Source organism: Vombatus ursinus, unplaced genomic scaffold, assembly GCF_900497805.2.
Source record: "Vombatus ursinus unplaced genomic scaffold, bare-nosed wombat genome assembly UNPS02014822.1, whole genome shotgun sequence".
Lineage (NCBI taxonomy): Eukaryota > Metazoa > Chordata > Mammalia > Diprotodontia > Vombatidae > Vombatus > Vombatus ursinus.
In genome coordinates this window covers 13671002-13687673 of record NW_020954600.1, presented here as the reverse complement: position 1 = coordinate 13687673, position 16672 = coordinate 13671002, and the positions used below count along the sequence as shown (strand labels likewise).

The 16672-nt window shown below is 36.7% G+C and overlaps 1 protein-coding gene across 2 annotated transcripts in view; it reads left to right on the top strand.

Moving 5' to 3' along the window:
- The window catches only part of CAPRIN1 (cell cycle associated protein 1), a 48694-nt gene that overhangs the window by 12505 nt on the left and 19517 nt on the right, over positions 1–16672 (top strand). Inside the window, exons 3-9 of one of the 2 annotated variants that reach the window (XM_027837670.1) lie at positions 6806–6868; positions 6975–7061; positions 8480–8718; positions 8837–8919; positions 10833–10970; positions 14874–14926; positions 15003–15089. In XM_027837670.1, coding sequence (XP_027693471.1) covers positions 6806–6868; positions 6975–7061; positions 8480–8718; positions 8837–8919; positions 10833–10970; positions 14874–14926; positions 15003–15089 — 750 coding nt within the window. The remainder of the gene's footprint in view (positions 1–6805; positions 6869–6974; positions 7062–8479; positions 8719–8836; positions 8920–10832; positions 10971–14873; positions 14927–15002; positions 15090–16672) is intronic. The other variant, XM_027837671.1, reaches the window with a different exon arrangement.

Genomic DNA, 16672 nt, shown 5'->3' with positions numbered 1-16672 from the left:
GTAGATTGCGTAGGGTTTAGAAGAGAGTGAGAGAAGTGGAGGCATTGCTTTTTTCAAAGAATTTAGCTGAGGAGAGGAAAGATAGTAAAGCAGTTACAGGAGGGTCTAGTGAGGTTGTTTTTTTTTTTAAAGATGGAAGGGTTGGGCATGTCTATAGGCAAACAGGAAAGTGACTAGTGGGTAGAAAGAGATTGAACATCATCATGAAAGGATATGGGGGGATGATAGTCTTGGAGAAGACATGGAACTGATTGCATGGGGAAGAAGGAAGAGCTGACCCAGAAATGACAGGCCTCAGTGGCTTGGGAGAATGGAGATGCCAAAAACAATTAGAAATTGGGAGGGGGAGCAGGGGAAGTGTTGAGTTTTTTATTTTGAGGTTCTGGAAGGATATCCAGGTCCACTTCACTAAACACATTGAAGCCATTCCCCAAGAGTTTCCTCCTTATCTCACCTTCAGGCTAGTCGGTGGTAAGAGGTGGATGCTTCTGCTTGCCAGGACATTTCAATCATGACATAGTTTTAGGAGCAAGAGGAGAAACTTCACAAAAGTTCCTGTAACAGTCCCACTCTTCCCCCCCCCATGTAAAACAATGGTAATTTAGGTCAGGGGTTCTTTAACCTAGAGGTTTGAACTTTTTTTTTAAATGTTCTGATAATTGTTACAATACAGTTGGTTTCCTTGGCAATCTTAAGGCATTTTATTTTATTTAAAAACCTTTTGAGAGAGGTTCTTAGGTATTACCATTCTGCCAACGATGAAAGAGAAGGTCCTTGACAAAAAAGGTCGGGAGCAGCAACCTTTGATTTAGTCAGACCTTCACTTATCATCTCTCCTTTGAGTTATTGTAATAGCCTGCAAATTTGCCTTCCTGTTTCCCTTCCCTTCTTTTCCAGTCTTCGTGTAGTTGTTAAAATAATCTGCTCAGGTGTAACTGTGTCCTTACCTTGTTCAAGAACCTTCAATGACTCCCTAAGGTCTATAGGATATAATATGCAAACTTCTGAGTCTGGTGTTTAAGACTCCTTATAATCTGATTCCCACCTCCCTTTTCTACCCTCATTTCATACTAAGATTCTCACACAAATAATTTACTATTCCCAAAATACAATCTATTCTCTCAGTTTATGGTATACTCTGATCTAAATATATTCCATCTAGCTCATGTTATTCCCAGCTCTTATCATAGTCTATTTTCATACTTATTTATATAATTACAGGTTTCTAAGGGCAAAGTGTAATTTTTAATCTTTGCATCTCCGTTTTCTTTTACCTAGGCATTTATTCAAGAGAAAAAGTAGAAATACAGTTGTCTTGAGTCATGATTGTTAAGGCACCTTAAATTAAGGAACTGTTGGCTACTGGTGAACATTTATTTTATTTTATTTTATTTTTAAGGCAATTGGGGTTTAGAGTCACACAGCTAGTAAGTGTCAAGTGTTTGGTCTGAGGCTGGATTTGAACTCAGGTCCTCCTGACTAAAGGGCCAGTGCTCTATCCACTGCGCCACCTAGCTGCCACCTCTGATGAACATTTCTGAGCTTTAACGATGAGAGTGAGAAAAATGAGAGTGCAAAGTTGTGGAATAGATTGGTTTATGAGATATATAGAGTTCCTACTCTGGAAGTCTTAGAGGGAAGGAGGACTTTTTGGGGCTGCTGCAGAGAGTTAATGCTTTAGGCATAACTAGGGAGTAGAGTTAGAATTGTCAGAGAATCCTTAAGAGGTCACATAGTCCAACCCAGTCATTTTACTGATTAAGTAACAGGCCCAGCCTTGCTAAGTAACTTGCCCAAGGCTCATAGTTTCTTAATCTATCAAATGAAGGAATTAGATTTTGTAATCTTTAAGGACAGTGAAAGAAACACTGGTGCCGGCCTAACTGTAAAGCTACCAGTCATTTTTTTTTTCTCCACCCAACCTAGAAATAGAAACACTAACCTTACCTCTCTAACATATACCTTCTTCCCTCCTTAACAAAAAGATTTCTCCTGTTTTGTGGTGGGAGAAGTTATATATCTATATAACTTTGGTTATATACAATTTTTTGGTATATACCTATCCTTTTAAATATTTATTGATGCCATATTAAAAATATCAACATTTCTCCCCAATTAGACCATCTTCCTGTAACTTAACAATTTTCCTTTACATTGTAATCATTATGTAGTTTTCATGGTTGTTATTTTGAGTTAGTTTGAATAAGTCTCAAGTTTCTCTGCATGCCTTCTTTGTTATGGTGTGGTAATGTTAATTCATATTCTGCAATTTGTGCTGCCATTCTTTAGCATATCAATGTTCACTTTGTAGTTTTTGCCATCACAAAATACTGCTATGGGGGGTGGGGTGGTGTATGTTTATATATGAAGATTTCTCTCTCTGACATTGGAGGCATGTGCCCAATGGGGATTGCTAGGTTAAAGGGCATAAACCACCTATATGTCTCCTCTTCATCCAGTGTATCTTAATTATTTACAAACCTTATATGTCTCAGTCTTAAAAGAGTTGCCTGAGGTTCAGAGAGGTTGTGATTTGTCCACATCTGGTTGTGAGAGGTGTGGTGTTTGAACCCCATTTCTTACTGCATTCTATTCCACTATGCCAAACTCTTTCTCTCCCAGCCACACACATAATAAGTGACAGAGATGGAATGAAAACCCAAGTCAGCCTAGCGTCTTTTAAGCACCTACTACATGCACTGTGTTTAGTGCTGGGAAAACAAAAAAATAAAACGAAGACTCTTCTCCAGGAGCTCATGGGCTAATGGGAAACACTATATGCAAACAACTGTAGGAAGGCACTAAGATGAAGGAGGATTGGGAAAAGCTTCTTGCAAAAGGGGGGACATTGGTTGATACTTAGCGGAAGCTAGGAGAACAAGATGAGGAGGGGGAAATGCCAGTGTCCTTGGATCATAGAGTATGTGGAGGGGATCAAGGTGTGAGAAGAATGGGAAATTAGAACGGGCTTAGGAGGGGCTGTGAAAGCCAAGTAGAGGATTTTGTACTTGTTCCTGGAGGTGATAATAGGGAATTCCAGGAGTTGTTGAATAGCATTAGGTACTAGGAGAACTAGGAGGAAATTGTCAGGTCCTCGGAACCTTTTCAGCTCAATTTTGGTGACTTAGAAGTCTCTTATGGGTTAATTTGTGGCCTGGTCCTATCTAACCTGGGCAGCTAGGTGGCACAGTGTAGAGAGTGCTGAGTCTGAACTCAGGAACTCTTTGTGAGTTCAGATCTGGCCTCTAACACTTATTAGCTGTGATCCTGGGCACGTCACTTTACTCTGTTGTTGGCCTCAGTTTCCTCATCTGTAAAATGATCTAGAGAAGGAAATGGCGAACCATTCCAGTATCTTTGCCAAAAAAACAAACAAACCCCAAATGGGGTCATGAAGAGTCAAACAAGACTGAAACAACTGAAAAACAACAACAATCTATCTCACCTTGACCACTGTGGTCACCCTGGGCAAATATGAAAGCTGAGCACTGCATACTTAGATTTTTGCAGTTTTGTGTTGTACCAAGTGTTATATCTAGAAAGAACATTAGTGACTTTGAATTCCTTTTGCATCCCATTTAAAAGGATGATGAGCTGCTATCGAAACAACTATAAGAAATTTTTTCAGACATAGTCTGTCACTTAGAATTGACGCTTGAATGGATATATTACTGTTAACTTTACATCAAGGTTGAAGGAACAAGGCCTGTGTGAATGCTCTAGTAGTATCTAAGAAATGAGAAGTAATTCTCCAGTAATCTGTACCAGATAAGTTATAATATCTTGTTAATGTATGTGAAATCCATATATTATGTAAATCTTTTTTTAAAAGTGTTTGGCCCAACCCATTACTTTTCCTTACATTTATTTCTTTATTTTTCTCAATTACATGTAATTTAAAATTTTAAGGTTTTTTAAAATTTTGAGTTCCAAATTCTCTCTCTCTCTTCATTCTTCCCTCCCCTCATGCCTCCTTGAGAAGGCAAACAATTTGATATAAATTATATATGTGCAGTCATGCAAAACATTTCCATATTAGCCATGATGCAAATGAAAATGCAGACCAAAAAACCCAAGAATAATAAAGAAAGTTTAAAAAGTATAATTCAATCTGCATTCAGACTCATCAGTTCTTTCTCTGGAGGTGAATAGCACTTTTTCATCGTAAGTCCTTTGGAATTATCTAGGATCATTGTATTACTGAGAATCACTAAGTCATTTTATAGTGGATCATCACACAATGTTGCTGTTACTGTGTAGTGTGTTCTCCTGGTTCTGCTCATTTCACTATGCATCAGTTTCTGTAAATCCAGGTTCTGAAATCATCCTGCTCATTTCTTATAATAGCACAGTTGTATTCCATTGCAATCAAATATCATAACTTATTCAACTATTCCCCAATTGATGGTCATCCCTTCAGTTTCCAATTCTTTTTCACCACAAAAAGAGCTGCTATAAATATTTTTATACAAATAGGTCCTTTTCTCTTTTTTTTTTTTTATCTCTTTGGAATACATACTTAGTAATGGTAGGCTGATCAAATAGTATGCACAGTTTAGGCATAGTTCTTTGCTCTCCAGAAAGATTAGATCAGTTCACAACCACACCAACAGTGCATTGGTGTCCCAATTTTCCCACATCTCCCTTAGGAGAATTTTTGTAGTTGAAAGTATCTAAATACTGTAGGTTATTTCATTAGTGACAAGGTAGCTAGGTGGCACAGTAGATAGAACGCTGGGCCTGAAGTTAGGAACACTCATCTTCCTGACTTCAAAGCTGGCCTCATGCACTTACAAGCTGTGTGACCCTGGGCAAGTCACTTTAACCTTGTTTACCTTAGTTTCCTCATCTGTAAAATGAGCTGGAGAAGGAAATGGAAAACCACTGCAGGATCTCTGCCAAGAAAACCCCAAATGGGGTCAAGAAGAGTCGGACACGACAGAAATGACTGAACAACAAAAACAATTTTATCAGTGGTGAGAATGAGTTGCTTTCGCTTTTTCCCCATTATAAAATTTCACTTTGGACCTGTTAAATAGTACAGACTTGAATGTAGCATTAGCTCTGTGTTTGTCATACAGGCCTTCTAAATGCAGAATACTGTGCTGGGAGAAAGAGAAAGCCTAGATAAGACCTGGACCCTTTGCTGCTTGCGGTGTATGGAGTAGGAACATAGAACTGTATTATAGTCACCTGCCTCTACCAGACTAGCTGCATACTATCTACCTCCAGAAAGAGAACTGATAGAACTCTAGAGTGAAGATTGAAGCATATTGTTTTTCAACATAATCTAGGAATGTTTTGCATGACTTCATGTATAATGGGTATCATTGTTTGCCTTCTCAATGTATGGGGGAGGGGTGGAGGAAGGGAATTTGGAACTCAGAATTTTTTTTTAAAAAAATGAAATGTTTGATCATCAGTACACAACAATGCCAGTAATTCTCACGTGAAATAATAAATGTGGAAGAGAAACAATGCCAGCAAGGTGTAGAGATTAATAAGAATTGGAGGGGTGTTTTCTGGGCTTTACAGATAGGAATAGTATTTGAGTTGGTCTCAGGAAATAATTTGGGGCTGTGGTTGAGGCCCTCCACATGTTTGTCTGGGAATGTTTTTGAATAGTGCATGGAGATGAGTTCAGTCTGGTACCTAGCCCAGAATTGATAACTATACTTTTGAATTTTAAGGCTTTTTCCTTACATTATTCGATTATAGTTCCTAAATGGATGTATTCTTACTGTGAAATGTTGAATTTTAAAATGTGAAACTAAATTAGGAATACCTTCAGATATGGATGTATCTCTTGTTAGTATTTCATTTTTGCCAATTCTTCAATTTTCACTGCAAATCTCACTTCCATGAATTCTAGTCTGAGGATACCAGCCCATAGTAATCTCTCTTCTTTAACTCCTTTTATACTTATTGTCTCTGTATGAAACAGTCCACTAGCCCTACTCTCTAATTGCTTATACCGTATAATTTTGGACTTTGATTTTTTTGTCTCTGCAAGTTAATTTTAAAAAGTACGTACTTTTAAGCCATAGTAAATGAAACTACTTTTAAGTATCTGTAGCAGTTTATTAGTGAATTTCTCTTTTATTTCCTTTTTTTTCCCAGTTGTTACTGTGTTTGAATTTCATACTTTACAGTGAGCTATTTATCATACAGGGAACTCCTTTTAGGTTGTCCTGGTCTTTGTTGTTTTACATTGTTATTATATTAGACCCAAACTTCATCAGAAAGTTTCAAAACTTGATTGATGGTCCAGTTATAGCACCTTACAAAAAAAGTGTTCTTGTGGAACTTAGTGCCTCATCCTGTTATATCTTGCTGGGTGTTTTTGACAGATTAGGCAGGAGCATTCCTTACGGATTGTAACTTTGTTCATTGTTTCAGGTGCCTGTAACTTGCCTTTTTGTCTTGCCAGTTAGGAATTGTGCTTTTACAAATGCTTTTACAAATCCTTTTCCAGCTCTTAGGATTTAAAAAAATTTTTTAAGCGTAGTGTTATGTTTTTTACTTAAAGCAAAGATAAACTTATGAGTGTGCTCATTTAATTTTATTATGATAGTTGCTGTTGTGTTCTTTTGGAGTATCCTTATATACTTATTGGGAACCTTGCTATTATTGGTTTGGCAAATTCATAGCTATAATTAAGACTGGTACAAATCTAAATTATGTGAATCAGAATGGAAAGTTAATACTCTAGGTTACTAGTTTTGTAGCTTTGTCATGTTTTAACGTGCTTAATTTCACTTTGTCCTGAAATATTGAACATAAATTTTTTTTTTTTTTTACATAGGGTAAACTTGATGATTACCAGGATCGAATGAACAAGGGAGAAAGACTTAATCAAGATCAGCTGGTAAAGATCTTAAATTTGTTTAAAGCTTATATTTTCAGTACTGTAATAAGAAAATAGTACTGTAGTTTTGTATATTTCCAATAAAGAGAAACTCCTGTCTTTGTAGGATGCAGTGTCTAAGTACCAGGAAGTCACAAATAACTTGGAGTTTGCAAAAGAACTACAGCGGAGTTTCATGGCCCTGAGCCAAGATGTAAGTAAATAGTGGATGTCTGGTGGCAATACATGTGTGTTTTTATTATCAAGCATTGGGGATTAAAACAAAAGTGACTATTTTTCCACATTCTAGTCCTGGCTCTCCCATTTGGTAGTGTTGTGACAAATTAACTCTTGAGGTAATGAGAAGAGTAAATTTAAAGACATTACAATAAATGTTCCTTAAATTCTCTTCTGTTTTTAAAATTCAATCATGTAGATACAGTGAAATATGGAAAAGTTTTAGATTTATTGCAGAGGGTCCATCTGCAGCTCAAAAGTAAGCATCCTTTTAAATGTCAGTGATAATTAATTTAGTCACAGTGTATATGCTCTGCCAACATAGATCACATCTAGGCTATCTTTAGTAGGTAGTCTTTGAGAATTGTTGTGGCTAAAAAGTTTATTATCTGCTTCCAGCTTGAATGGAAGTCATGAACTTCTCTAAGTGAAGGTGGGTAGGACAGCAGACAATCTAGTCTTTCGTTGGGCCTGTATTTGAATGACACCTTTCCACCTTGGTTTAGGACTTGTCAGAGCTGGGAGAGCTCTTGGAACCCATGGCCATAATGAGGATTGAAATAGGGCTTTGAAGGTTAGTCTCAAAGGTGTTAAAAATTAGTAAAATCCAGCATTCATTTACACGTCACTTCAGATATACATATATATCTGTATATATATGAGAGAGAGAGAGAGAGAGAGAGGTTAAGTAGTACCATTTCCAGGAAGACCTTATTAGTCAACCTATGTCCTTAAGCTTTACAGTCATCCCTCTCTCAACACTGTTGGCACTGTTTTACCATAGAAATGTCCTTTTTGGGTTTTAGGTAATGTGATGTAGAGCAGAGGTATCAGAACCTGATGTCTAGCCTGAGTTCATCCCTTTTTTTTTTTTCTATATGGGTCAGACACTGCTGGTGTAGAGAAAAGAACATTAGATTTGGTAAGGAAACCTGACTTCGAATCCTAACTCGGACATTTTAATTGTATGACCATAAGCAAATTATCTAAATCTTTAAGCCCCTAGTTCTTCATCTATAAAGTGGAGATAACAATACTCAATGGTAACTACTTCACAGGATTATTATGAGAAAAGTGATTTATAAAGCTCACAGACATGATGCTTTTTTTTTTGAGTCCATAAACAAAGAAGATAAAGATAAGATGAACTTTTTATTTCAAAGTGAAATTATAATATAACATTTTGATATTTTTGTGACAATGATGCACTCAGTCTTTTCCTATGTTAAAGGCAGTTAAAAATGATAGTGACTTTGAGAACCGAGACCTGGAATGAACGGTTAAGTTAGGTCTATGTTACATGTATTTTAGGACAACTTAATGATTTAAAATTTACTGTAGAGTTGAATGTAAGGCATATTGCTATGGATTATTTAAAATATTTTCCTTTGGTAGATTCAGAAAACAATAAAAAAGACAGCCCGGCGAGAACAGCTCATGCGAGAGGAAGCAGAACAAAAGCGTTTAAAGACTGTCCTTGAGCTACAGTTTGTTCTGGACAAGTTAGGGGACGATGACGTCCGCAGCGACCTGAAGCGAGGTGTCAATGGTGTGCCCATCCTAAGTGAAAACGAAATGTCAGTCCTGGATGACTTTTACAAGCTGGTCCAGCCTGAACGGGACATGAGCATGAGGTATGCTGGGATGGTGTTTGGAACATGCGGTTTTTTAAGAGGCATTGTTTTGGCCTTATTAAAAGACACTAAGTGAGGCAATACTCTCCTCCCTCTCCCCCCTTTTCTTTTTTAAAAGGCTGAATGAACAGTATGAACAAGCATCCATTCATCTATGGGACTTGTTGGAGGGAAAGGAAAAACCAGTGTGCGGAACAACCTGTAAGTAGCTCTGTCTTCAGCAGTAGGGATTTGTTTGTTGGACAGAAGAATTCTTCAGATGTGAATCTGAGAATCTCTGAAAGGTTCATGAGTGATCTCCAGATAGACTCTTCTTAGGGATACTTTGATTGGCACAGCTGGAAGTTAAGCAAAGAGCTACTGGATGCACACGGGTTTGTGCCAAGGCCACTGGCCCAGCCCTCCTCCTGTACGTCACTCATTTCTGTGCTACTTTGGGGTCATTAGTCTGTTGTGGATGTTGCTTAGTCTTTTATTTTGTTATACTTACAGAATTAGGTCAGCCTCTTCAACAGACCACTTAATCAAACGCAAGTGTGAGGGTTTATGCTAAGTTATAGGAAATGATTCTGTGTATCCTACAAGAAAAGTCAAGGAAGGTAGGCCTGAGTCAGCCTTAGGAGGCTGTTGAATCACACAGAGCACATGGTAAAACATTAAATTTATTAGCTATTCAATAAATTGCATTTTAAAAACATCCTAACTGATGTCTATGTTAGAAAACTGTTTAAAAACACTACCAGTTACTTTTGATTTTGCTGAACTCCTTTATTTTAGTTTCTTCACCCGTAAATGAGGTCTTTTCTATCCTGGCTTTTCAGAGCCTTACCTGACAACATTTCAGAAATATGCTTGGACTTGTATTACTGGCTTACGTACTATGAAATTGATAGATTAAAAGTGAACTTTTAGATTGTGTTTGAAAGAATTTAAATTTGATCCTCCTTGTCATAAGATGCCCAAAATGGAGGGGGGGGAGAAAGAGTACAAAAGATCTGAAAGTAAATTGGCTTGAAAGTTCCAGGCTGAGATTATACTTCGTACGTTTTGTATAGTGTTTGGCATTTTCTTGCCAACTCAGTAAATAGGTAGTGTTTTGATAAAGGATAAATTTCTCTTACTTTACGTGAAAACTACACAAAGGGAATCTTTGTCTCATCATGATGTGTTGGGGTAGCATGATATAATAATAGAAGATAGGATTTGAGAATTAGAAGGCCTAGGATTCATGTCCTGCTTCCGATACCCAGCGATACTCAGTAGTTGTATCATCTTAGGCAAGTCACTTCACTCATATACCTCATTTTTCTCATCTATAAATTGTCGGCACTAATATTTGTAACATCTCCCTAATGGACTTACATTAAAAAGATAAAATATGATACAGAGAACTTTGTAATGCCTCACAACTTTAAGCTATTAGTCAGTTCGTTCTGAGATGTAGCTATAAAGTAATGAGTGGTTTCCTAGGGCATTCATTAAAATTTTGTATTACTTTTGAGGTAGATTCTTGCGTATTGAAATGTTTTCTAAAATTTGCCTGATCTTAAAACAAGATTGTGATAAGCATTGTAACATTGGATGGTTGTGTTTTGAGAGGACTACAGCTAAGTGGTGACTGTAGCTTGGTGATTTTTAATTTATGCTATAGGAATGCACATACTGGCCCATTTTACTAATGCTTAAATAATAAGATGCCCACCTTAGCATTTCACTTGCCATTTATCTTTCACAAATAATTGAATCGTCCTCAGAAGTAAAAGTTCAGTGCCAATTAAATTTGACCCAAGTAAGAAGCAAAAAAGGGAAGAAAAATGACAGAGATTGGAACCAGTTGAGACCCAGGGAAGGGTATTGCCTTTTAACTTGCTAGCTTTGTAATCTTGGGCAAGTCAATTTTAAGCCTCAGTTCCTCTCTAAAATTGGGGGTGATACCTGTGGTATCTCCCTTACCTGGCTACTGTGACTATCAAAAATGTATCTACAATGATTTGTAAAACTAAAAGCACCAGGTAACTTATTAATATTAAGATAGTCTTTAGCAGAATATCAGGAGAACTTTTTGAAATGAAAGGATTTTATTGGGATTTATTCTTGCTCCATGTCTCTCTTAGACAAAATCCTAAAGGAGCTGGTTGAACGCATTTTTCAGACCGGTTACTTTGATAGCACCCACAACCACCAGAATGGCTTGTGTGAGGAAGAAGAGGCAGCTGCTCTTCCAGCTGGGGAAGACCAGGCCGCAGAAGCTGGTAAGTACTCAGGAGTCATTTTCTTTTCATCATAGTTGAGAAGCTTGTTTCAATTTATGTCTCGATGCCGGTTGTTTAGGTCTACGTACTTGCTTATGCATTTGTGTGATGCCCTTTATTTTTTTAAAAAAGGGCCTTTTAAGTACTAGTATGATATAAATTTACCATCTGTTAAGTTAGATAGATAAAACAATTACTGAGGGGATTACTATGTGGTAGGCCCTGCTGAGTGCTGGGATACAGATATGAGCAAGTAATAAGATGGTCTCTGCTCTCAAGGAGCTTCCATTCCAATGGAGAAAGGCAACATCTGCATAGAGCTGCAAGATGGGGAAGAGGAAAGGTTTCCAATCAAAGTGGGACCTCAAGGCAGAGGTTTCTCAGCTGATGGTCAAGGAGGTGACTGTTTTGATTATATTAATATTCTTTTTCACTCCCTTTCCTTTCCTTTCCTTTCTCTTATTCCCAGTATTCCAAGCTCCAGAAGTTTAACCCTTCCCTTTCCTAGCTTAGGAAAAAATGAGGTGTATCTAAACTAATCTCTGCCCTTTTTATCCTTTCTTCTATTTCACTGATACGAATTTTCATTCCCCTTTCCAAGAAGTGTTTTCATTTCACCCCCTTTCTGACTCCTTGCTCCTTTTAGAATTCTATGGATTTCATTCCCCAGGATACTGATGTTTAATGAAGACATCAGGGCTCAATAAGAGGCATTCCATAATCCTGCTTTGGGGGTCCAACCATATTTTTTGTCTCTTTGGATCGAAACTTGGTCATTCTAATTAAACAGCATTCAATTTTGATTTTTATATTTTGGAGGACTCTCTTTCATGTGTACATTATCATTGTGCATATTTTCTTGGTTGTGCTTATTTCCGTCTTGTGTTGTCTGCTTGCGTAAGTTTTCCTTTTCTACAATTCTTTGTATTTGTAATTTCTTCTGGCACATTATTCCTTTATTAATGTATCGCAGTTTGTTTAGCCATTTTTAGTTCTTGAGAGTCTTTGTTTCAGGGTGTTTTTTGCTACCCCCAAAAAGCGCCATTATGAATATTTTAGTTCATATGGGACCCTTATGCCTTTGACCTTCTTGGAATATATACACAGCAGTTGGATGTCTGAATCAAAGGGTATAAAATATTTTTGTAACTTTTTAAAAACATAATTACAAACTCAGAAGGTTTGGATCAAGTAGAAACAAAAGAGTTGTTACTCAGTGTTACTAACCTGTCTTGAGGAATATAGTGCTAGGGTAGGTAGATACTGTCACCTTACTATAATTAGCAAGCATAATGTTGAAAATAGTCATAATAATTCTGTATGGTATTGATCAAGCCAGTGATATTTGGTAATATTTAAAATGATAGCTCTTCAAGATTGGAAGTGAACTTAAAGGCGATCTAATCCAACCTATACCCTTTAATTCTAAAAAAATTAAATATTATATTTTTTTTCAGTGAATTCTCTCCCTCTCTCCTTCCTCCATTAAAAAAGAAAAAACCCTTGGAATAACGATGCTCTGTTGAGATAAATTCCCACATTGGCCATGTCCCAAAAATATATGTCTTATTCTACAATCTCATTCCATCGCTTCTCTGACAATGGGGTATCCATGCTCCAGAACTGGTCCTCTGGAATTGTGGTTGGATATTGCACTGATCTGAGTTCTTAAGTCTTTCAGAGTTATTTGTTTTTATAATGTTGATGTATAAATTATTCTGGTTCTCTTCACTCTTCATCAGTTTGTATGAGTTTTCCCAGTTTTCTATGAAAATACTTTTTTATACCCGTTTTTACAGCATAGTAATGTTCCATAACATTCTTATATTGTAGTTGACTCAACCATTCTACATTTGATGGGCAATTTTCCAGTTCTTTGTCACTAGAAAAAGAGCCCTTATAAATATTTTTGAACATGTGCATCCTTTCCCTCTTTCTTTGATGTTTTTGAGGTTATAGGCCTAGTAATGGCATTACTGAGTCAAAGAAAGAGTACGCAAGGTTAAAGGCACTTTTTGGAGGTAGTTCCAGATCACTTTGCAGAATGGCTATACGAGTTCACAACACTACACACAGTGCATTAAAGTGTGCCTTCCAACATTTGTTGGCATTTTCCTTTTTGGTAGATTGGCCAATCTGATTGTTTGAGGCATAACTTAGGAATTAGTTCAGTTTGCTTTTCTCTAATTATTAGTGACTTGCAGAATTTTTTCCCCACATAGATTCTTGATAGATTAGATCTCTTCCTTAGCCTGTCCATATACTTGAACTGTTAGAAAATAACTTTTATTTTTATGAGTTTTAATCATTCTTCACATGTCTTAGAAATGAGATCCTTTTCAAATAAACTTGCTGCTAAGATTTTTACAGAAAATTAAGAAGATTTTGTACAATAAAACCCATGTAGCTAAAATTAGTAGAAGGAAAACAATTCTAACCCTCATACTTGAATAGATATTTTCTCTGTAGTTTCTCAACAAGTGATGATCCATCCTCAGCTTGAAGACCTTCTTCATGGTAAAGAGCTCATTACCTTTTTAGTCAGTCCATTTCACTTTCAGATTGTCACAATTAATGAGAAGCTTTTCCTTATAGTGAGTCAAAATTTGTTTTTTCTCAACTTCTACCCATTGTTCTTGTTCTACCTTCTTGAGTCAAACAGAATGAAATCCTAATCATTTGTCTTTGGCAGTGCTTTAAGTATTTAAAGACCACTAACATGTTGTGTCCCCCACATCCCCCCAAAAATTTTATCCTCTCCAGGTTAAAAGATATCTATGTTCTCCCCTTCCTCTTTTTCTTTGCATTGTTTGATGGTCGTCCTCTTGGACATGCTTGAGGTTTCTGTCCTTTGTGGAGTGTCATGCCAGGATTGAAGTCTATTGAGGGCATAATGTAATGGGACTACTTGTAGCCTTCCCTGTCCTGGACATAACTACAGCCTCCTATCACTTTTGGGGTCAGGGGCTGCCAGATCATTCTGTCTCAGTGATCTTTTCAGTTTACTTAAACGGTGGTCTAGCTATGTCCCCTTCTTTTCTCAACTTGTCACTGTTCTCTCTTTATGGAAAAAATTTTTTTTGAGTGTAAATGTGGGACAGTGGTATTGGTTATAATAATTAGGAAGTTAGGAAATGGTTAATGATGGTCAATGAAAGGTAGTGTGTGAAGGAGGGTGTAGTATAAAGAGGATTGGCTTTGAAGTCAGAAGACACAGGTACACATCTGTCTTGCTTCTGCTAGTTACCTTGAGCTATCAGACCTGGGGCAAGTTTTTTCCCTTCTCTGGACCTTAATTTTCTAAGCTTTGTCTTTAAAAAGAGGGGCCTAGGCCAGATGATCTAAGGCCTCTTAAAACTCGAAATCTCTTATTATCCTTATATAATAACCTCCATGAAACTAGCTCTGCTCTTTCAGTAGTCGTCTTCCTATGTCTAATAGCTATACTTTTCTCCCATACAGTGCTCTTCCCTATTTCTTCTGTCCAATTCTGAATTTATAATCTTGTCTTCATGGTATTAACTGCCTCTTTACTGTTGTTTAATTGAAAATAGTATTTTTATATAACACGAAGTAAGATGAATCATATGTTCTTGATTAAAGATTGTCATTTTTTGCATCACAATTTACCAGATATTCTGACTCTAACTTATTTGAATTGATAGTAAAGTTTTTATAAGATAATAAATAACTTTAAAATCAGGTAAGTATAATTCCCTTTATATTTGGTCTTTAAAGAATATAATAATGAAAACTTAGATTTAAAAGAATCTTGATTTTGGGTAATATGCCTAAACTATTTGATCTTGTAGTTATTTTTTTGTACCTGAATTTATTATGTGGAGTTTTTAAATTGAAGTAAAATATACTCTTAAATGTTACTTTCTTGTTATTTTATTCTAGAAGTTGAGCCAGCAGAAGAATATGCTGAACAAAATGAAGTTGAGTCAACAGAGGTATGGTTTTTATTTGAATGTTGTTTGCGACTTCTTTTCTTTAAAAAAATGCTCAACATGCCTTTTTTTTCCCCAGTATGTAAATAGACAGTTTATGGCAGAGACTCAGTTCAGCAACAGTGAAAAGGAACAGGTAGATGAATGGACAGTTGAAACAGTTGAGGTAAGAAAATGTCTGTGTTGGAAATTGATTTGTAAGTTTGATGGCTGTTTAATCCTCATTGATGGGATATTTAATTTTGCCCAGTAATTTTGAGTTATCCCAAAACCTGGGCTTGTAAAAATTACACTTAAAAGAAAAGGAAGGGGCATCTGGATGTTCCAGGCAAGGTACGAATTTGATCTCATGGGGAAGATGAGTATCTCTGACTTTTAGAATTATTTTAACAAAATTGTAGAGGACTGGCAACAAAGTAATTGACACAATTAAGATTCCATTTTAATAGATGCCATTAAGAAGAGTGGTGTAGGTGATAAAATGATTTCCATGTATCTGTGGATTATCCATTTTAGCACTTTAAAAAAAATCTTTGTTTCCAGCAAATGTTTCTTTGTATTTCTAGGTTAGTCCTTGTGTGCAGAATTATTTGTGGACTGTTTCTACCAAGTAGCAGTTACCTTCCATTTTCTCTTCACCCTTCCCATCTAACATACCCTCAAAAGGACCCTTTACAACATCCAAACCATCTGTTAAAACAATGCATATCAGAATCTCTAAGCTTAGGAAGAGGAATGGTATACCTTTGCTCTCTTGGCTCAAAGCATTTTTTAAACTTGCTAATTTAATAGTTGAGAGATGATAGGCCAGCCCTCTTTAGTCTCCAGATCATTCAGGTTGGGAAAATAGGATTTCTCCTAAAATACTCATTATTAAAAATTATTACAGTAAATCATCCTGGGGGTGTTAATGGAATTTATTATAGTAGATTCTTTTGATGTGTATTATGAATCAAGATGTTATTTTATTTTATTTGTATTGAATGATCGTCATGGTTGGTTGTCTCTTACTCTCCCTTCTACCCCCATCCTACCCCCATCAGTGTGTTGTAGAATAGTAAGTTAGTGAGGGTGGAAGCCAAATAGCAGGAGGTTAAAGAAGAAATCATTGGAAATGGTAGGTATGAGACTTTTTGGCCTTGATAGGAAGCAAAAAAAGTTTAAATCTGTGGTAACTTTTAAGAAGCCCCTGAAATGACTCCAGTAATGGTTTCTGCTCTTAAAAGTTTAGCTGATTATGCTCTCAGTCTTCATGAGGGCCCACTTAGACAAAGAGATTAGGCCTCTCTTGTTGCCGCAGAGCTTTCTCCCTTGGATCTATGACCCCATCATTTCGAATGGACAGAATGAGACCTCTCCATGCTAGGAGCTTTGACGTGACATGGATGCCGACGGAGAATGCAGACTCTGATCCCAGCCTGGGTAGCTTGCTCCTTCTGGTCGTGCATCTCTCTGACTTCCCACTGTGGACTACCTTCTGCTTAATATTTGTTTGGGTCTCTTACATAGAAAGAATATAAACTCTTTGAAGGCAGAGACAGCTTTGTTTTGTAAGTCTTTGTGTGTGTGCTAAACTGCAGAGAGCCAGTTGGCATTGGGAGGTGCTTAAGTAAGTGCTTATTGAGAAAATAAAGTATGGCAGTAAAGAAACAGTGTTTGAAGAGTTATGATGTTGTTTGAATGTGATTGCAGTGGAACTCTAATGAACGTGTTACAGAGCTCTTCACATATCTTTTTCATTTTTCATGT